General features: G+C 34.8%; 1 protein-coding gene across 1 annotated transcript in view; it reads left to right on the forward strand.

Annotated features, from left to right (window-relative positions):
- The window catches only part of TDRD3 (tudor domain containing 3), a 203135-nt gene that overhangs the window by 131480 nt on the left and 48301 nt on the right, over positions 1-23354 (forward strand). The window contains exons 8-11 of the mRNA XM_030830358.3: positions 1666-1806; positions 5958-6114; positions 6892-7017; positions 21428-22278. Of these exons, the coding sequence (XP_030686218.1) occupies positions 1666-1806; positions 5958-6114; positions 6892-7017; positions 21428-22278 (1275 nt within the window). The remainder of the gene's footprint in view (positions 1-1665; positions 1807-5957; positions 6115-6891; positions 7018-21427; positions 22279-23354) is intronic.

The following is a 23354-nucleotide window of genomic DNA, read 5'->3' on the forward strand; positions in this document are numbered from 1 at the left end:
AGGATCCAGACTTTTCAGGTAACTATGTTCTAATATATTAAGCAAGACAGTAATATTGCCATCTGTTATGAGTGTTTACTATGTGCCAGTTATTGAACTCATCACTTCATGTTGATGATGTCACTTAATCCTCACAACATCCCAGTGAGGTAGGTGTTTTGGGGCCGTCCAGCGGCTTGTGGGATCTTAGTTCCCTGACCAGGGATCGAACCCCTGCCCCCTGCAGTGGAAGCGTGGAGTCCTAACCACTGTACCACGAGGGAATTCTCTCGTCCCTATTTTAAAGATGAGAAACCCGAGGTTCACGGAGGGTAGAAGTTAAGTGACTTGCCTGAGGGCGGGAACTAGGAAGTGGCTCAGTACAGATTTAGTCCCAGCCTTGTGTAGCTCTTAAGCCTGTATTCTTACCTGTACTACATTGTCTCCCAATCTAATAAACTTTGTATCACATTAATATAAACTCACATTTTTCCTTGTGGTTATGTAAGCAATGACTATCAAGACATTCCAAAGCTATTTTTTTTCTTTTTTTGCTGGGATTGCAGAAACCAAAAACTGAATGAATCCAGTAATGGGTCTTTGGTCTTTGAAGATGTAGTTTTAATTTTGATTTGAATTAAACTTAAATATTGTGGTGTATCAACTACCTAATAGAGGTATTTAATATGTTGTCCATTGATGCTTATCTCACATCATTTTTCTATTTTTCAGATTCTATTTCTTTACATTTTCATCTGATTCAAAATAATTTCCCAGTCTTATATAAATGTATATCTAGGATGTTTTCTTATTGTAATCATTTTAAGATACATTAAAAAATATTGATAATTATATCTAATAAAAATCAAGTCTTGGCTTCTGCTTTTATTAGCTCTTAGAAAACTATAAAGATATTATATAACCAGATATTTAATTTAATATTGTACAAATAACTGCGGAATGCTTTTCAGTCATGAATTTGTATCTTTCCTAACCGATGTTTTTTATGTTCTAGTCTTTCCACTGTAGTTTTGACAAAACAAAAATGAGATCAAATTCAAATTTGATTACACATATAATTATTCAAATAAGTCAGACAAAATAAGAAATATGGACTTTAAAGCTTTTATACATAGTTGGTAAGATATAGCATATGTGGTAATCAATGTAAATAATAAATTAGTAATGAGACTTTTAATCCCATGTTAAAATTTGTATTATTTTTCTACTTTCTTAGGTTCTAGAATCCTGAGCATAGAATCCTGAACATAATGTAACAGATTCCTAGATAGGTTAGGTGCCTTGCTGAAGAAAGCCTTGCCATGTAGCTGGATTTGTCTCATGATATCAGTCAAGTATTTTACCCTAGAATAATTTTTGACACCTAATCTCCATAATACTTGTACTATTTTCTTTTCTTTTATATTGTTGTCTACTTAAGTTTATTCTGATGATTTGCCTTGGAGATTTAAAGATTATAATCATGTAATTTTTTTAATTGCCTCCCCTGGACTTGTGAGATTATGACTAGTAGATATTTAGAAAGAATTAGTTAACATTTCATTTTTTTCCTGTAAAACATAATTAAGAAACTTAACTACTTCAGATTTTAGTCATAGCTTAGCCTTTAGAGCTTTTTTAAAATGTTATTTATTTACATTTCTTTTATCTTTCTGTTATCTGAAGACCAAGACATTTGGAGGAGGTGGTGGTGGTGCTAGAAGTAATCTCAACATGAGTGCTGCTGGCAACCGAAATAGGGAGATTTTACAGAAGGAAAAGTCAAACAAATCAGAGGGAAAACATGAAGGTGTCTACAGAGAACTGGTAAGGCTGAAGAACCAACCACAAAGTTTAATAGCCTTTTTTTCTTTAATAGCCTTGGATTTTTTAATTCTTTCTCAGAACCACCACTGGCTTTTTGCGTATATTATAAATAGGTGTCACAACTCTAAGAAGGCGTTCATTAAGGAGTCCAGTTAATAATTTCCAGTTATTCCATGGAAAATTTGGATTGGTTGAAAAATAATTTACTTAAGTAAAATTTATGTTTTACTTAACTTTCTAATGTCTGAATGATGTCTTTTAGAATGGATTGATAAAAAGTCATCAAATTAAACGGAGAACGCTCAATGGAAATTATATTCTAAAAGATGATGCCTCAGAACCATACAGTTATGGGCCATTCCCTACCTTCCCCACATCTTTTCTCAAATTTTGTCTAAAGTGATTTTGTTTTGTTGTGTTCTTTGGGAAAAATATATTGAAATGGAAAATGTATATTATAGACTCAATTGCAAAATATTCCTGGATTTTTGAGATAATGGGAGGAGTCAGAGATATTTCTGGTATGCTACAGTGTCCTCAGATATAAGGGAACTGACAGGAATTCATTTTCCTCTGCCTTTAAAGGTTAAATGACTTGGGGTGATTTTGTCTGTAGAGTGCTAAGACTAGCTTAACTAATGGGGTTTCATCATCCCATATAACAAGAAATTTGGAGATAGATGGTTACAAAGATTGGTAAATTCAGCAGTATAACAGTGTTGGAGCTCTGGTGAGCATCTCTCTAGTTTCTTGGTTTTCTTCTCTGGGTTACAGGATTCTCTGTGTGTTAAATCTTCATGCAAAAAGTTCAAAGGCAAGAAGGAAAGGGGACATTTATCTGGATGTGGATCTGTTTTATCAGATAAAAAAATAATTTTGGAAATCTCCAGTAAATTCCATCTATGGTTCATTGACTAGAACTAGGTCACATGCCCACTCCTAAATCAATCACTAGCCAAGGAGAATAGGTTTATAACAGAGCCAGACTATCTTTTCCTTGAATACATGATCATCTCTTTCTTTAAAAAAAAAAGTCAGTTTTCAGGTTTGAGTGGATACAGCAAGTTGAAAACTACACAGTCTCTAACTCAAGAAACTCTTAAACTTGAGTGAATTGAGAACCCTCATCTGGGGATGTCTTGCCATAGAACACCAAAGACCAGCAGTTTGGGATTGTTGTGAGGAGTAAAAACATATGAAGGGAGTGATATCACAAAGGTGGCAGAATGGAAAGCTCCAGAAATTGGGCTGTCCACCAAAACAACTCTTAAGCTGACAAACATTGTCTGAAGCAACTATTTTACAACTCTGGAGTCAAATCAAACTCTTGCAGCATACAGATGGTGATTAATGAAGAAAGAGGCTGGTCACTGGCTGACCAGGGAGATAATGGAACAAAGACTCCAGTGATCACATATCACAAGGAATAAAATCCTTACAAAAGAAAATCTGGAAAAGTTGCTAAACAAACTTACAGCTGCAGTCTTCATTAAGTAACAACAGCAGTCCCTGAGGAGGAGGGAGAATCTGATTTCCAAAATTACCATCAATACAGTATTCAGAATTTTCAGTTCTCAACAGAAAATTACAAAGCATACCATAAAACAGGAAAGTATGATCCACTCACAGGAAAAAAAAGAAATTGAAAGGAACTATCCCTGAAGAAGCTCAGGCATTGGGATTACTAAACAAGAACTTAAATTAACTGTCTTAGAAATGCTCAGAGGTGTGAAGGAACCATTGACAAAGAGCTAAAAGCAATCAGGAGAACAATATATGAACAAGTAGGGAATATCAATAAAGATAAATTATAAAAATAAACAAAATAGAAATTCTGGAACTGGAAAGTACAGTAGTGGAAATAAAAAATTTCATTAGTCAGGTTCAACATCAGACTAGAGCAGGCAGAAGAAAGAATCAGTGAACTTTAATATAGGGCAATTGAAATTACCCAGTCTAAGATGCAAAAAGAGAAAAAAATGAAGAAAAATAGAGCCTAAGGGACCTATGAGGTACCATCAAATATACCAACATACACATTATGTTGTGTATGTTCTCTTCCCAATAGAAGAGAAAAAGGGACAGAAAAAATATTTGAAGAACTAATGCCCCCAAACTCCCAAATTTGATGAAATCTACAAATCTAAGAAGCTTAGTGAACTCCAATAGGATAAACTCAGAGACACACCAAGACACATAATCAAGTTGTTGGAAGGTACAGACAGGAAATCTTGAAAGCAGTGAGAGAGAAGCAACTCATCAAATACAAGGGATCCTCAATAAATAAATGGCCAATTTTTCATCAGAAAGTATGGAGGCAAGGAAGCAGTGGGGTGATATATTGAAAGTACGGAAAGAAAAAAAACTGTTCACCTGTAATTCTGTATTCAGAAAAACTGTCATTTAAGAATGAAGGAGACTATCAAAAGGACAGTTTGAAATTTTAATGACCAGGAACCCTGTTCTTTTGCATGTTGCATGGTATTCAGCTCTTTATTTTCAACAATTGAAAGAGGACTTGATTAGGATGTCAGTTGACAGGTTCTTAAAATAATTTTTGATAATAGGTGGTATAATAGGTTGAATTGTGTCCCATCCATCACCCCCATGCTACCCCCCTGCCAAACAAGATAGTTTGATGTCTTGACCACCAGTACCTTAAAATGTGACTGACTCTCTTTGGAAACAGGATCTTTGCAGAGATACCAAGTTAAAAAGAGGTCATTAGGTTGGGCCCTAAGCCAATATGACCCTAGTTTAATCTCCTTATAAAGAGGGGAAATTTAGACACAGAGATAGACACTTACAGAGGGAAGTTGACCTGAAGACACACAGTGAGAAGATGGCTGTGTGACTGGAGTGATACATCTATAAGCTAAGGAATGCCCAGGATTGCCAGCAAAGAACAGAAACTAGAAGAGGCAGGGAAGGTTCTTCCCTAAATCTGTCAGAGAGAGCATGGCCCTGCCAACAGCACTGAATGAGAGTTAACTGGTTAACTGCAAATCAGGTTAACAAGAAAGGTACAATAAGTTATACCAAGGTTGGATATTAATTGATTCTTGAGTGTGTTTGGTTAAATTCTATGTATGGGATAATATTCTTAATTAGATATTTACTTGGGAGATAATTGGGAGAGGGAAAGGCTTTGGAAGGATTTTTTTTTACATTTAGATAAGTTTTTGAATAAGAAGGATGAATTATAGTTTTAATGTCTAATCCTTTTTACATTTGCTTTAGTATATCTACAGCAGGGATGTAAATTTTCTCTTATGTGTCAGCTCTGATCTGTTGATCGTTGCTACTATATTTAGAAAGGATTTTGTCTTTGGAAGTCACAAAATCAGGGTTTGAAAAAAAGTCAGGGTTTTAAAAACAGGATTTTTTAAAAAGTGCTGTGCTTTTAACAACGTCTACATGGGTATCAGAGTAGCTGTCTGCACCATGCATGCCATGTGTAATGCTATCTTAAAGCCTATCCATCTTAACTCTTAAATGTATAAAAGTTAGTTATGTATTCCTCAGCTGGTTATGATTCAGTAATTTCTTCATGGGATATGTTTATGTTACTTAAACAGTTCTTTAATTCTACTCAGGTCTAGATTTTTCAAGATTTGGGGTTCTGACATTTGTAAAGTAGATTTTTTACTTGGGGTACAGGCTGTCAAAGCTTCATAGATAGTATTGCTAATAAATATAGAGCAGAGTACTGAAACAATAGAGAGTAGAAAAAAAACCAAGCTACTGAGATGGTACTATTTTGTTAGCTTCTTTTTATACTTTGCATTTTTGGAGAGGTGCTATATAAATTGCACTTCCTTAGGACAGAGAAGTATCAACCATGAAAATTTTTCATTAGGTAGTTTTCACTGCCTGTATTATTTTCAAAAGCCTTATTCTGACATATAAAATTTCTTTTTTGTTTGTTTTGCATTTGTAATGATACAGAGAAAGTACTGAAGGCACAACCCTGCATATCACAGATCCTTCCTTGACTATTGGTATGAAAAAACAGCAAGTGATGTATTAATATCACATTTTTTCCATAAACATCAGATGTAATTTTTAGTTAAAAAACAGCATGTAGTTAAAAACTTATACCTTGCTTGTTTATTGGCTATCAGCATAACTTTTCTCTTCGTTCTTTACAGGTTGATGAGAAGGCTCTGAGGCACATAACAGAAATGGGATTTAGTAAAGAAGCATCAAGGCAAGCTCTCATGGATAATGGCAACAACTTAGAAGCAGCACTGAATGTACTTCTTAACAGCAATAAACAGAAACCTGTTACGGGTCCACCTCTGAGAGGTATAATTCATTAAGCAATGTGCCAGACAGTATTATTTGATTTTCAGAGAAATATATGTTGTCGACAAAGACTGGGTTTTGTTGCTGTGAAGGCTATAACTTCATTTACCATTATGGTAAGTGGAAGGAGCAGCAGTTTGGGAACCACAGTCTTATGTAGGTTATTCTTAGTCTCATTGTCTTCATCTTTATATAAAGTAGGTCTAATACCTTATTTAACAAGGCCATGAATAATACAGAAAATATGAAGTAACTAGCTCTATTAACTATTTCTAGAACTAGGCCATTTGTATGAATGACTAGTCTATAAACTTTTAATAATTAACAGGAACATGACTTTTATTTAATGTTATTTTAAAATTATTGTATGGTCAAATGTATTATGTGATTTTTCAAGTCCCAGTCCTATATTCTTTTAAAAAAATAAGTGGTTGCTATACAGCAGAGATTGGCACAACATTGTAAATCAACTATACTTCAATTAAAAAAAAAATAAGTGGTTAAAGAAAAATCATATAAAAATGATTTATTTTCCTTAAAAGATAATTTACATGAACAAATTCAAATTTCCAGATAGATCATTTAAAGGATTAAAGGTGCTACTTAATATAGTCATTTAAAAACATTTTTGTTTTAATGGATGTAGAATATACAGAAAAATATGAAAAGAAATATATATATAAAGTTCTACTTAAGATGTCTGCTGATTATATTTTAGTGTATATTCTTTTTTTGTTTTTGCATGTATAATGTATATGTCTTGCTTTACTTCTTAAGGTAAAGGAAAAGGCAGGGGGCGAATAAGATCTGAAGATGAAGAGGAACTGGGAAATGCAAGGCCGTCAGCACCAAGCACATTATTTGACTTCTTGGAATCTAAAATGGGGACTTTGAGTGTGGAAGGTAAGCCAGCTTAAAGTAGATTTCTTTTTTATAATTTATTTATTTATTTATTTATTTTTGGCTGCGTTGGGTCTTCGTTGCTGCGTGCGGGCTTTCTCTAGTTGTGGCAAGCGGGGTCTACTCTTCGTTGTGGTGCGTGGGCTTCTCATTGCGGTGGCTTCTCTTGTTGCGGAGCATGGCCTCTAGGCGCATGGGCTTCAGTAGTTGTGGCATGCAGGCTCAGTAGTTGTGGCTCACGGGCTCTAGAGCGCAGGCTCAGTAGTTGTAGCATACGGGCTTAGTTGCTTCGTGGCATGTCGGATCTTCCTGGACCAGGGCTCAAACCTATGTCCCCTGCATTGGCAGGCAGATTCTTAACCACTGCGCCACGAGGGAAGTCCCTAAAGCAGATTTCTTTTTGAAACACCAAACTTTATTTGGAATTGTACAAAAAAGGTATAATATACTGACAGTGTGAATGTCTACTCGTGGGTATTTACAAATTTATTTAATTACAAATTTCCTGTTTGACAAAAGTACAGAAGAAAGTTTTAATTGTTGCATTCTGAAAATATTAAAGCTTATTTTGCCCTTTAACTGTACGATGGGCAATATCACCAAACTCTTTCCCTCAGTTTACTAGATGACAGATTTAGCTATGAAAACATATTGTTATGTTGGAGAAATTACTATATAACTTTATATAACTTTTTTGATTGTGAAATTGGTCTCTTTTTTCTCTACATATTACACGTTGTATGAAAATATGTGGTTATGGTTAGGGTTAAATGAGCACAGTGAGTGAGTATGCTCCCACATTGTGATATATTTCTTAGTATGATATATTTTAGTGATTAACATAATACTGAAAGAGATATAATCATGTTAAATGTTTATTTTTTTAATTGAAGTATGGAATATGATAAATATTTTCTAGAATTGTAAGATTTTAATATATGATTCCAAAAAGTTAGAGAAATATTCTTTTAGTTTTCTCTTTCAGATATATTTCAAATTAAATTTAAACTCAGAGATAAAACACTTTTATAACAAATTTAAAGTTTACAGATTTCATGAAAATGGAATCTTTTGTTAGATGTCAAAGAAAAGATAATGCATTGTTTGAAAAACAAATGTTGGATGTAGAATGTAGATGAGATTTGTAAGTAGACACATGTAAGAGCAATATTTTCTTGCTTTTAAAGTATGATGAGGGCTTCCCTGGTGGCGCAGTGGTTGAGAGTCTGCCTGCCAATGCAGGGGACACGGGTTCGTGCCCCGGTCCGGGAAGATCCCACATGCCGCGGAGCGGCTACCGTGAGCCATGGCCGCTGAGCCTGCGCGTCCAGAGCCTGTGCTCCGCAACGGGAGAGGCCACAACAGTGAGAGGCCCGTGTATCGCAAAAAAAAAAAAAAAAAGTATGATGAATTCATTTCCTGTTGCTGTTTCACAAATTACCAAAAGGTCAGTGGCTTAAAACAATGCAAGTATACTATCTCATAGTTTCTGTGGTTCAGGAGTCAAAACACAGCTTACTTGAGATCTCTGATCAATGTTTCACATACTAAAATCAAGATTTCAGCTGGGGCTGTGATCTTGCCTCAGGCTTAAGGTCCTCTTACAAGTTAACTGGTTGTTAGCAATATTCACTTTCTTGTGGATGTAGGACTGACATTCTTGCTTTCTTGTTTGATGTTTCATGGGGAGTGCCTTCAGCTCCTAGAAGCCCTCAGGTCCTTGCCACGTGACCTCCTCCCTAGGCAGTTCACATGTTTGCTTCTGCAAGGTTAGCAGGAGAATCTCTACTGCTTCTTAAAATCTGACTTCTAGATATTTTTGTCCCAACCTTCCTTTATACTATCCCAATCAGAGCTCCTTTGATTTCCTTTTATCCTTCTGTCTCCCTACATTTGCTTTTGACTCCTAGAGTCTCTACTAAATCCTAATGAAGTTGAGACCAAGAATAGTAATCTACGGTGACCTGTGTGTCTATCAGCTTTCAGTTCTCACAGAACACATCCTATACCAACAAAATGTAGTATACTAGCATTCCACTTGGGAAAAGGTATTAAAGTTAATTAAGATACATGACATGAATAATACACTGAAATCCAAACATCAGTGTTAGAGAGATTTACTTCTGAGGGAACAGAAATTTATAAACACATATGTTAATATTGGATATTGTTTTAGTAGACTGTTTTGTATTTACATTATTGTTCTTAATATGGTACAGAGTCAGCTAGAATATGAGAAAGATATAGGCATTATAATAGTATTTCACACCCTAGATTTTCACAAGGAATATAACCTGTAACCTTCATAAATCCCCAAATTAAAAAATTAGGTATTTCTAATGTTTGTAGAGGCTCTTAAATTTTATCCAAATTCACATGTTCCTTTGATCATCCTAACCCCAGAAATTACCCTCTCCAACTTACATTAGAGTTTTCTGTCCTACTTGATAACCACTGTTCTCAGAGAAGCAAATTTCTGTTCTTTCCTAGAAGTACTGTGTGGGGAGGCCAGCTAACCAAGATGGGAAATAGGCAGAGGCTTCTTAGAGTAGGTGGCATTTAGACAGGTCAAAGGAGGAGTGTTGGGGGAAGGGCGGTCCAGATATAGGGAACTCTGCATGTCCAGGCTTGGAGGCAGCAGAACGCCAGTTCCTATGCCTGGGAGGTTATGGGAGAGGTAGAGGTATAAGGCCAGATGTAAAAGGCCAGATGTAAAATCAAGAGGATTTTGTCCTAAGGAGTTTTTACTGTATCCAAATGACAGTGTAAAGCCATGAAAGGGTTTGTGGCATGACAGTAACAAAGTTTGGTGCTTTCAGAAAAAAAATTTGTCCATTGGCAAGGTGGAAAATGGGATTGAGACTGAAGTGAGGCTACAACTGTATGTGTTGTAAGAAATTGTTCATTCTATATATGCAGTATTTTATGTAGTATTTATTTGTACCTGGTCTATGGTAAGCAGCAGGGGTACAAAATTTAATAAAATACCTCATTCAGAAAATTCATCGAAATAGATGGATTTTGTAGCTCTTGCCTCAAAGAAGCTTACTGTTAGTTTGTGAGACAGAAGAAACCACAAACTTAAAAGGTCATAGGAATGCTTATTAAAAAGAATATTATTATTTACTTTGTGTAAACCTTTTTATCATTTACTTAGTGTAAGCAACACTAAACAAAATATAAAGACTTAGCAGAGGTATTTTGACAATAGTCAAATCTGATCTGACGTTTTTGTAATCTGTAATAATATTACATTCTTTATTTCAAAGTTTTATTGCCAAAATAAGGCTAACTAGTTGTTTTGAATGGCTAAGAAATCCTTTAAACAGGCAGCCTTGAAAATACTGCTTGGTTTGCAGTATTTCATTGTTTTAAATGTTTGAGCAGAGAAACTTATCCTTTCAGTAATAGCTCTTCTCACCCTAAACTCTTTCTTTCATGATGCTGACATCGCATCAGAGGAGATTAATGATAACAAACATGAGCACAAGCAGCGGGACAATAAATTGATACATAAATGGACTGAAGATTATCATGCTTGTAGATGTTTCTTATGCAGGCATGCCTGGAGGATATTGCAGGTTCGGTTCCAGACCACCGCAATAAAGTGAATATTGCAATAAAGCAAGTCACACGAATTTTTTGGTTTCTCAGTGTATATAAAAGTTATGTTTAAAAAAAAAAAAGTTTATCCTATATTGTAGTCTGTTAAGTGTGCAATAGTATTATGTCTGGAAAAACAATGTACATACCTTAATTAAAAATGCTTTATTGTTAAAAAAAAATGCTAACCATCATCTGAGGCTTCAGCAAGTCATAGTAGTAACATCAAAGATCACTGATCACAGATCACCATAACAAATATAATAATAATGAAAAAGTTTGAAATATTTTGAATTACCAAAATGTGACACAGAGAATGGAAGTGAGCAAATGCTGTTGGAAAAGTGGTGCCAGTAGGCTTCCTTGATGCAGGGTTGCCACAAGCCTTCAGTTTGTTAAAAAAAAAAATGCAATATCTGCAAAGCGCAATAAAACGAGGTGTGCCTGTATTCTCTTGGCTCTGTCTTCATGCAATCCTGTTACAATAAAGGTGACAGGATTAATGGAAATGTTTGATGTGTTGTCCTCCTCAGGTATCTTGCAAAAAAAAAGATCATTCTGTTATTCCTTCTCTTATTAATTCTCATACTATTGAGGTATTCCTAGGTGAGCTGAGGTTCATAGTAAACAGTTGAGGCAAGTTAATGAATTGTTTTTCTGCTTACTTCATGATTTCATGTTTCTTTTTAATTGAAAATAAAGCCCAGAATAACCTCTTACTTTTGTAAAATTGAATCTCTACTTTGGTTTTCCCTCAGAATTTGGTCATTGTTCCATAAATCTTACGTTCTAAAATTAACTCTGCATTGATGGGAGAAAATATTGGCCATTTTTCTAAGGAAAATCTAGAAAGCTTTTCAGGATAGAGTCTCCATAAATTTTAATGGTTAAATGCCTTATGGACAGCTAATGAAAATAACTATGGGCTCTTAATTTTATTCATGTTCATATCATTAGTGTCATTATTTGTGTCTGTTACATACCTAAATTGATTATAAAGAAGTTATCATTATTCAATGATGTGTATATTTGGATTTTTTTAAAATGTTTGTTTCTAATTCAGTTGAATTATCAAACCTCTCTTGCTTCTATGTTTTGTATCATTTAAGCTGTCTGAGGATTTTGTTTAGTTCAGGTAACCCTAAAAGTCATGTTTAGCTGAATAAGCCTAGGCCTGGATGGACTTGTTATGTCATATCAAATTCTGTGTAACGTGTTAGGCTTGTTGGAAAAAAAAAAAAATATATCCTCTAAGAATGTGTTTCTTACAGATTTAATGCAGGTAAGTAACACATTTACTTTCACATTGTATTATGTAATTTTCTCTAAAAGAACAAAGGGCACTATCATTTCTTTATCCTGATTTTTAGAAATTTCCGTCAGAGATACAGACTTACCTTGGAGATAATGCAAGTTTGGTTCCAGACTTCTACAATAAAGCAAACATCACAATAAAGCGAGTCACACAAATTTTTTTTGATTTTTCAGTGCGTATAAAAGTCATGTTTACACTATACAGTAGTCTGTTAAGTATGAAATAGCATTATGTCTAAAAAAACAATGTACATACCTTAATTAAAAATTACTTTATTGCTCAAAAATGCTAACCATCATCTAACAAATTCAGAGTTGCCACAGATCTTCAGTTTGTAAGAAACGCAGTATTGGCAAAGTACAATAAGGTGAAATGCAATAAAATACGTAGTGCCTATAATTGATCATCACATGTACTTTTCCTAGAGATTTTCTCGTATCATTAACGTTTTTGTTGTGTCTTTTAATTCAAGTTAAATGTAATTCTAGTTGACATTATTATAAATATTCTGAAAAAAATGAGGTTGGGCTTCCCTGGTGGCACAGTGGCTGAGAGTCCGCCTGCCGATGCAGGGGACACAGGTTCGTGCCCGGGTCCGGGAAGATCCCACATGCCGCGGAGCGGCTGGGCCCGTGAGCCATGGCCGCTGAGCCTGCGCGTCCGGAGCCTGTGCTCTGCAACGGGAGAGGCCACAACAGTGAGAGGCCCGCGTACCGCAAAAAAAAAAAAAAATGATGTTGGATTACATTGTTTTATGAGAGTAATCACTAAAGTGTTCTATGTGATATGTAATAATTTGATGTCAAGTCAGTTGATGTCAATATTCAACTGATGAGTTTGTGATAGGGTTGTGTTCAAAAGGCTCATATATAGGCTCTTAAAAAAATTTTTGGTTTCATAGACTAGATAGAGTTCATGGCCAGATTATCAGGCCAACTTTCAACTTTACATACCTTAAGTTTATCAATATATTACTTCAGTAATACATAACTACCATTTGAAACAATGCCCACTAGAAATATATATTTTAAGTTTCAACTTGGGACAAAAAGAGTAGGTTTTATTCTTTCTATTATCATGGAAGATATCTGGGTTGGCCAGAGATAGAGGGAGGGGTTGCCTTAAGACAGTAACTTCACTGTTTTAACTTTTTACATCTAAATAAAACCAGGAAAACCTTCATTTTTCCAAATGGGGAACAAGAGGCATTGTGAAAAAAGTGGACAGAGTAACTTTCTTAAATTCATACTCCTCTGTTTCCTTGTTTCTATAGCTTATTTTGTAAATTAAGTATGTGTTACAAGTTTTATTTATGTTTCTCCGTATTTTGTGTCAAAATTTTAGAAAGTAGACTAGAGAATATGACCCAGTTGTATAAAGGGTAAACACTTAGAAAAATATGAACAGAATTCAAATAGAGATATTTTTTATGAAAAGGATAAGATTTAAATTAAACAATTATAGGAACTAAGAACTCATCCAACATTCATAAATGTTGGACATGGTCATAGGTGATCAAGCTTCCCCTTTCCAGGACCCAGTCTCATCTTCTGCTTTTCCTCTTTTATTCCTTGGTTCATAGAATTCTGTAATCTCTCAAGAAGCATGATTATCTGAGTCACAGTCCTTTTGGCTTGTTGGTATAATTGAGAAGAGCACCTCATAGCTAGTTCCATCTGTGTCCTTTCTACTTTCAAGCTTGCCAGCTTGTTGCTTTCTTGTAGGACTTACTGAAGGCAATAAGAAGTAACCAACACCTTTCATCGCCCTGACATTTTCATACCAAGTTCTCTAAAGCATTGGCCTCATTAGTTAGGTGGTCTCAGTTCCAAGACAATAGGCTACAGTTTAACCAAACAATGAGGAGTGCCAACTTCTCTTAGGGGATGAAGCAGCTTTCACTACCTTGCACCCTTCCTTTACTAAACAAGTTTTACATTTTAGGTCTGTCACTTGTATCACTCTTTTTCCTGGCACTAATTTCTGCATTAGTTTACATTAAGCTGTAAGCCACAGAAATCCAAATATGCAAAAAAAGTAATTTATTGGCTTATATAAGTGGAAGGTCTTTCTCTGTCTCTGAATTGTGTGTTGATGGGCTGTCTTCACGTGGAAGCAAAGATTGGGTCAGGTAGCACCAGGTATAGCATAAGGCCAATGTATATAAGGGGGCATAATGACATATAAAGATAGGCACGTAAAAACACTTATCTTAATTTTCCAAGCACATTTTTTCTGGGAAAAGATAAATACCTTTCATCATATGATTATTGATTCCCCAAGCTCAACTCCCAGTGGAGATGCTGGCATTTGTGTGTGTGAAGCAGCTGAAATAGGAGTACAAAGAGACTTGGGTGGTCTGCTTGACAGTTGTTGGTGTCAAATCTCCATTCATAATATGAAAAAGTAATAAAAAAAAAATATTTCTCAGAAACAATCAAATGGCCCTTATACCTGGAATATCAGACAGAAAAAAGACCTTCCATCTTCTAATGTCTATATCTGCCTCCTTCTTAGTCAGGAGAGCTTAGGACATCTTAATTGATTCTGGATTATATGTTAAAGGGGAGGGAGTAGTTATCACTGAAAGCAGAGTTCTTTTACCAAAAGAAGAGGAGAATTGAATGGATGCTGTGGCAGATAAATACAACTGATTCTACCACTAACTTAACTCACAGCTCTTGTATTTTACTAGTTGTATGTCTTTGGGAAAGTTATATAATCTCTGAAACCTTAATTTCATTATTGGGAAATGGGGAAACAGTAGCACCACCTAAGTTTAGAGTTATTGAGAAGATCAAATTAGATTATGCATAAAAGTGCTAAGCACAGTGTTTGGCACATAGGCCTCCATATAATGGTAGTTCTAACACCACCGCCACCACCACTATCATCATCGTTAACATCATTGTGATTAGCAGTAGTAGCAATAGCATCCTCCACTCATTGTGTCCTCATCTCCTCCCCTACTACCCAACTTTAGGCCCTCATCAACCCTCCACTGACTTTTTGCAGAACTTTATCATCTCATCCTCCATTTTGCAAACAGTGATCTTTCAAGGCACAAATTTGATCCCACTACCCCCTTGCTTAAAACGCTCCATTGACTCTTCTTGTTGGCAGAATAAAATTCAGATTATATTACATATACTATTTTTGTGGAGTTCCATTTCTTTATTTTCTGTGGATTTTGTGAGAAGTAGCATTTTTCTTGGTTAATGGTACTGCATAATTTAAAATTCCACATAATATTCAGATGTAATATATTTAGATGGTAGCAGGTATAATATTAATGGTTGGTGAGTAATGCGTATGAAGTCGCAGGCTTTGGATGGTTGGTAGGTGTCTTTTTTGGTTTTGTTTTATTTTCATTTAATCAAGTTTCAAGTCAGTTTAAATAGTTTGACTTATAGATTTATAGCTTGAATTTTAAAGAATGAAGAATAGGGATACAGGAAGGGAATATGATAGAATGGTAACAGTTTTATTGGAAGGCCAGAAAACTAGGTCAAGAAGACAAGGAGAATGTGTATGTGTTAGCCTAGATGTTCTTGTGAAGGATTTCCTCAAGAAAGGATTGCCCATGTATTGAGTATCGTGTATGTTTACATCGCCCATGTATTGAGTATTGTGCATGTTTACATCCAGTTGCATCAAACAACATTCCTCCTCATTTCCCTATGCAACTGATTGATTGAAGTTGATGGCGGAATGCTTACTTGGAAGCCAGGGATGAATGATTGCTATGTGAATAGTCATAAGCTGTTAGCAAAAGAGAGAAAATGTGTAGTTATCTATCCACTGACTGTCACTTTCTCTCTATCCCTAACCACCAGTATGACCTTCCCAGTCCTTGATTTTTTCTTATAGGACTGATTTCTTTCTACCATTCCTTTTTTTTTTTTTTGAAGTGCAAATTTACCCCACATATCTAGATAGTGCTTTAAGATTAACTTGAGATAGTTGTTTCTAATTCCATAATGTGGACTTGTTACCTTAACAGTGAATAGTCTGTACCAGTGATACTGATATAGTGTCTGATTTTGAATAAGTACAGATAAGTACTGAAATTGAGAGTAAGTATTCAGAAACTCTTTTAGTAGTTTGTCAATGCCTCAATATTTGTTACTGCATTTTACAAAAGTGACAGTCAACAGTTGATTGGAAATTAAAACCAAAACCAATAACTACAACAAAAACCCTGGTCCTTAGCTAGAATTACTTTGAAATGCTCTGATCTGTGTTGTTATGACATTGTGGTCCCTAGATTTTTAAGCATTCTGACAGCATAGCACCTGACATTATCCAGGTAGTTTAAGGTTCTAGATAAAATAGCAGGTGGAAAGTGAAAATATGCCACAGTGCTGCACAGGTAATGTCCGGATTATTAATGTAAAGTTAGTAGTTATTTGAATTTAAAAATTAATTGTATATAGAAATTTACATGTGGATTTAGGGATAACTTTAGTGAAAAAATTTAAAGGTAATGTATAGAAAGTTGGTGAAAATTGGCTTACTGTGAGTTTGAAATACACTTTTTAAAGATATGTTTTTCAAAAATCAAGGAGAGATACTCAACAGGCAGTAGAATTTAGAGATTGAATAGAGCTGGAAGAGTCAGCAAAGGAAACTGAGAAAACAGCTGCCAAAAAGTAGGAGGAGTAGAAACAGAGGTAAGGATGGGAGGTGTCCATTGGGTTTACATAGCATTAAGAGTGTGCTGGTGAATGTTTAACAACTGGCTGTGGGGGAAGAGGTGGGAGGCAGGGGAGGGATGCTCTGATTTTTAGCTTTTCCTGATTTCTGTGGTGTAAATATTCCACTATGGCTAATTTCAAGCCATCAAAAATTAGCTAATTTCAATCTGCAACCAGATTGCAGATTTTCTGAAAATTTAATAATCTGTTTTTGTTCAATATTCAGACTGGCTCCAACACACCACTGATTGGAGACCTTGACAAAAATAGTGTCAGTGAAGTAGTGGGGTTAGAAGACAAGCTGAAGGATATCCAGTAGATAAATGTTCTATGGATGTTAAAGTGATTATTTTGAAGAGAGTGGTAAGAAAGGACGTATTTAATATAGCATGAAAAAGTTATGCTTTAGGCTTGGGGTAATGGGCAATTTCTCTTCCTATAACATAATATTTTTAAAAGGCTACAGTTTATTTTTTACTATATGGAGAACATAATCATTTAGTAACCACTTGTGTTTATATGTACCCACTAAGAATGAAACATAGTTCCTTGTCTTAACCTTTTTAATCTAAGTCAGAATTCATACAGAATAAATTTATAGAGGAAGTAACTTTTTACAGAGGACACAAAGTATAAATTTTGAGCTGATAGATAAAATTTTATAGCCAAAGAGTTTTGTGATCATTACAGAATATACACAATATCTAATGATATTTTACACAAAAGCCCTGATTTGTGTAAATGAGAAAATTAGTTGAAAATTTTGATGTGAAAAAAAATGTAATCGGGTTTATATATAAACATAGAAATATTAGAAAATGTTATGCTTCTGTTTTAATGTGAATTCATGTACTAATCAGTTAATACCATCTTTTTGTAACAAGTATCTTTAATGATTTGTTTTTATTTTGCTTTATTTGTTGAAGGATTACTCAGCAATAATTTTAACCATTCTTCTTGAATTAATGTCTGCATTAGTAGGTAACCTGTTATGCTGTGGTACTATGACTTTTTAAAAATAGTATCTAGCCCATAAATGGCCATTCCTTTGGTTTTACCAAAGAGCTTTTGTGATTTCTGCATTGCACCAGAAATGAACAAATGTAGGTGATAAAATTGTAGTTAACATGTTGGTTACATTCTGTTTTGTTCCTGTGAGCAGGCAGGTTGGCATAATGAGAAAATCGTGGGCTTTTGCTTCAGTTAGATTTGAGTTAAGCTCTGGCTTCAACATTTTCTAGCTGTTAGCCTTGCTTTCTGTTAATTCACTTGTAAAATGGGGATAATAATATTGCCCTTCAGCGTGGTTGGGAGAATTATATGAAGTAATGTAGTCAAAAGACCTTAAAGTAGAGTCAGGTACGTAGTAAACTCTTAATTAAGTCATTTCTTCAGGTAGGTGTCTCAGAATAAAATGAAGAGTCATCCTGGGAAACAAAATATACCTGTTTTTTTACTATTAAAAGCAGGTACAACTGTGACTGGAGAATGAATACTCTGCAAAGAAGTATTAATATTTTAAGATACCTGATTAATTAAGCATATTCTTATGTACAAACCCAAATAATTTGTGACAATTAGTAAATTCGTTCTTAATGATCCTTGCATTTCAAATCATGGGGCTGTAAAACATTGTAATCAATTATCTTGTAAAGATGAATTTTGAAACTCATGATCTGGTCTAATAGGAACATTTTATTACAAGGCAAATGAAACTCATGTAGTAGTCTTTGATTAATTTTATCATATGGACTTGTATCACTTTAATTTTTTAGATGTTTTCACAGTTTTATCTATTTTGTGATGAATTTTTCTGTCATTTTTTTGCTAATTTTTTTTTTCCTCCTATTTAATATTAAATGTTACCAATTTCCATTTATGCTTTTGTTTTGTTTCATCTTTCCCCTTCAGGTCATTAAAAAAAAGAAAGAAATAGTGATGCATTTTATTCTCCTTCCTATACAGAAGAGTGTCTCAGTATATTCCTATTAGAGTGACTGTAGACCTGGCCCCTGGTGCCAATTAGTATTTTGGTGGCTTGGGATAATCATGCCTCCTCACGAAAGGTGGCAGAGAGCCACTAGATTCAGAATTGAATGATGCAGAGTTGAGGAGCTTTCTATTTGACTTTTGGGCTATTTCTTAATTTATTTAAAATCACCATTCCAGAATTTAGTGATTGAGCATATTTTTTTATTTATTTAATAGATTAGTTCAGTTTCAAAATATTTACTTTATATCTGACATCATTACTTAACTACCTAAGATAAAAGGTATTAGGTTTAAGGAAATCCAAGAATGATGAAACCTTTAAGGACCTTCCTTGGCTTACTGTTATTTTATTTTGGAATTAAATGGATGTATATGAAAACTATGTGTTTTTTTTGTGTTTTTTTGCGGTACGCGGGCCTCTCACTGTCGTGGCCTCTCCCGTTGTGGAGCACAGGCTCAGTGGCCATGGCTCACGGGCCCAGCTGCTCCGTGGCATGTGGGATCTTCCCAGACCGGGGCATGAACCCGTGTCCCCTGTATTGGCAGGCGGACTCTCAACCACTGTGCCACGAGGGAAGCCCGAAAACTATGTTCTTTTAAAAGCACAATTTTATCTTCTGCCTCATCGAGTTTATTTTTTTTAAGGTGTTCTTATTTAAAAAGCAGTTTCCTTTATAGATTCTTCTCTCACTATATTGCCTCAGCATAATAATGCAAATGAATTATATTCTTTAGTAGTAAAATTAATTGTTTTATTCTGTAATCTAATGTACATCTTCAGTTAAAATAGATTAGGAAATCTTTACCTTTTTTCTTCTTTTAGAAGAACTGAAATCAAATTCTCCCACACCTACCAAGCCTAATTGAAGCCTTCATTCCGTATATATGGTTATTCAACTGCCATTTGTAGTCCAGGATACTCAGTTACTCTCATGATGACTTAAGTTATTTGTATTTCCTGATCATCATAGATTTTGGTGTTCCTAACTGGAATAATTTTGAAAAATTGATCCCTAAACAGATCTAAAAAGCTTACTCCCCGAATATCTATTCAAACCTTGTCAGGAAATAAAATACCTTCATATTTGATTTATTTTGGAAGCTGAAAAATTTCTTCAATTCAATATATAAAGGACTTTACCTCTCTCTATTAAATAAACCTCACAATACCTGTATGTTACGACTACTGTGGGGACTATTGATAATGTGTATAAAGTGCTAGTGTGGGGTACCCTAATACATAGCAGATTGTCAGCAAGAGACGGCTGCTGCCTTTATTCTCTAATAATGACTGGAACAAATGCCAAAACATGCTTTCTGCTGAAAATGCTCATTTGTGTCCACTTTTTTTCTCTCTAAAGAAAAAATTAATATTGACTACAGTGATTTAAAAATAAGATATTTGTGTTATATTTATAAAGCCCATCTTGGGAAAAAGTGATTTTGTAAAAATGTCTCTGTAGATGGTCTTGGCTATTATTTGAGATCTTGCATATTTGAAAAATTTTTATTCTTTGTCACAATTAATGGGTGGTTTGGCTGAATATAGAATTGTACTTAGAAAATAATTCTCCTTTAATTTCAAAGACATTTAAAGTCTGTTAGATTGCTTTCTAGCTTCCAGTGGTTCCATTGAGAAGTTTCTTTTCATTTTGAGCCTTGATCTTTCGTCTTGACTTGCTTTGTCATTCAGGAACTTTTAAAGGTCTTCTCTTTATTCCTATTGATCTAAACATTTTATCTGGTACCTTTTTTCCTCCAGTGGGTGTTTGGAAATGTATGGAGACAGTTTGAGTAGTCACAGTGACTAGGAATCCTGAGGGAGAATGCTTTAGGATTTAGTATCTGAAGGTCAAAGAAGTTAATTTTCTTGCAAATACAGGAAACATTCTCACCCAGAATGTCAATAGTGCCCCTGTTAAGAAGTATTGTGACCGTGGGGAAATGTAAGATTAATCCTGATCTGCATATTGATTATAGTGTATGACAAGAGAAACAAGATGTGTACACCAAAGACCAGTCAATATGATTGGCAATAGTGTTATAGACATGCTGTGTGAAACAATGGAGGAAGAAAGAGTAAGTGACACAGTACAAACTGAAGTAGAATAAAAATCATTATGTGAAATATAACCATCAGATTATGAGTATATATTTACCATGTTACTGATTTTGATTTCTAGTTGGACATTATCTGCACTATTTTGCTTAATCATATCTTTGACACTTTTTTCTATATTTCCAAGTAGTACCTGTTCTTAATTACTTTGATAGGTCTATAGTAAATATCTAATTGTAATCCAAGCACTTGGCAATTCCAGATCCAGAAAGATTTGAGAAATATTTTTTTTTTGCAAAGACTAGAACTTGACTGACAATGATAGCTATACATTTTAAATGGGACTGGGATTCAGAAAGGACTTGAGCAAGGGTTGTACTTGTACAGTTTTATAGCAGCTTCTGTGTTATCAGGTTGCAGTTCTATTTCATTACTGGCTTGGGAAATGAATTACCAGAATAGCATATATAGATTGGCTATGTTATAACAGTGCAAATATTCAGTGACAAAGACAACTTGTTTTTGAATTATCCACCATTTATTCATGGTTCATATCATTGCTTTACTTCACTAATGTGGCTAACCAGGCAAACTGTACATTAGAAATACAGGACTCTAACAAAGTAAAGAGGGATTAAGATAATGAGGTGGGAAGATAGTGGAAGATGTTAAAATAGTAGTTTGATAATTAAGTATTAATACAGAGTCTTCATTTTAATATGCATATGATATACTTTTACTTTTCAGAACCTAAATCACAGCCACAGCAGTTTCATCAAGGACAACACAGATTGTCAAATACTGAGCAAAATGGAGTAAAAGATAATAATCAACCAAGATATCTTCCTCGAAATGATACCAGACAGCCAAGGAATGAAAAACCTCCTCGTTTTCAAAGAGACATCCAAAATTCAAAGTCAGTTTTAGAAGGCAGTGGATTACCTAGAAACAGAGGTTCTGAAAGACCAAGTGCTTCTTCAGGATCTGAAGTATGGGCTGAAGAGAGAATCAAGTGTGATAGACCATATTCTAGATATGATAGAACTAAAGATACTTCATACCCTTTAAGTTCCCAGCACAATGATGCTGCATTTAAAAAAAGGGATAACTCTATGCAAAGCAAATCAGGAAAAGTTCCGTCCTATGCAGAGGCAAAAGAAAATCCACTTCCTCAAGAATCCATAGATTATAATAATCAAAAACGTGGGAAAAGAGAAAGCCAAACAACAAATCCTGATCATTTTTATGATAGGAAACCACGAACAATAAATAATGAAGCTTTTAGTGGTGTAAAAATTGAAAAACATTTTAATGTAAATGCTGATTACCAGAATCCTGTCCGAACAAATAGTTTCATTGGTGTTCCAAATGGAGAGACAGAAATGCCACTGAAGGGAAGGCGAGTAGGACCTATTAAGCCAGCAGGACCCATCACAGCTACACCCTATGATGATAAAATATTTTACAATAGTGGGCCCAAAAGAAGATCTGGGCCAATTAAACCAGAAAAAGTACTTGAATCATCTATTCCTATGGAGTATGCAAAACTGTGGAAACCTGGAGATGAATGTTTAGCACTTTATTGGGAAGACAACAAGGTATGCATGTTATAAAGTTATTAAATACTAATAGTACTGAATGTAACAGGCTAGTGAGACCATAGAAAGCCATTACTTTGGGACTGAGTTGTGTTCTGTGATTGTACTAGTTTGTAAAGTCTTTGAATAGATGTATACATATATAACTTATCAAAGGGAAAACAAAATATTTAATATTTTTTATGGAGGCTTAGGAGTCCCATAGGATTTGGTTATGTTAAGTTTGATTTTCACCCGCATATCAGAAAAGTATTGTAAAAGTGATTAAGTGAAGTTGATGAGTTACTTCAGTTATCATCAACTGAACTATTAATATTTTCTTTCTAGTAAAATTATACTGATTCACAAGGGAGAAAATCAGTTGAATGACACAAATTCTGCAGATTTCATTTAATTTAAAGATAAATACACAGTCAGCCTACTTTAAAAAAATTAAGAGCAGGAAGGTTAATTATTTAGCTAATAATAAATAATCTAAGAAACAAATCATTTAAACAATCTTCAGTTCTACATTATATTCTGGCTAAAAGGGAAAGAGGGAAATCGTGAAAAAAAAAAAAAAAGAAGATGAGGTTGAGAAGGAATACAGTGCATCAGATAAAAGAGCCTGGCTGAGAGGGAGAGGACCAACACAGTGCAAACAGGAAGGGGAAGAGGACAGAGGGACCCTCAGAGAGAAGGGCCTTTGTACGTGTTTCCCCTTCTGCCCAACATGCTCTTCCACCAACTACTCTTCTGATCCTTGAGGACTTGGCTCATATACTTTCTAGAAGAAGCCCTTCTTTTCTGCCCCCTCATCCCTTCTACATTATTGTCTTTCTCAATCAGTGCCTTGTTCACTTTCTAAAACTTATTACAGTTTGTAAGTATTTTTGGTTTTGGTTCCTGCATTGAATAACTCTTTCCCCTACCATGATTTTAAGTTCCTTGAAGGCAGGACCATGTATCTCTAGTTTTTCCTCTATTGCCCTGTTCCTCTCTCATAGGGATTTCATAATTATTTGTTGACTTTGTTAACTAGTTCATTCTCAAGGGGGCACTTACACAGGAAAAAAGTCGAGTAGTTAGGGGACTGG

Source organism: Globicephala melas, chromosome 18, assembly GCF_963455315.2.
Source record: "Globicephala melas chromosome 18, mGloMel1.2, whole genome shotgun sequence".
In the NCBI taxonomy this organism is placed as follows: domain Eukaryota; kingdom Metazoa; phylum Chordata; class Mammalia; order Artiodactyla; family Delphinidae; genus Globicephala; species Globicephala melas.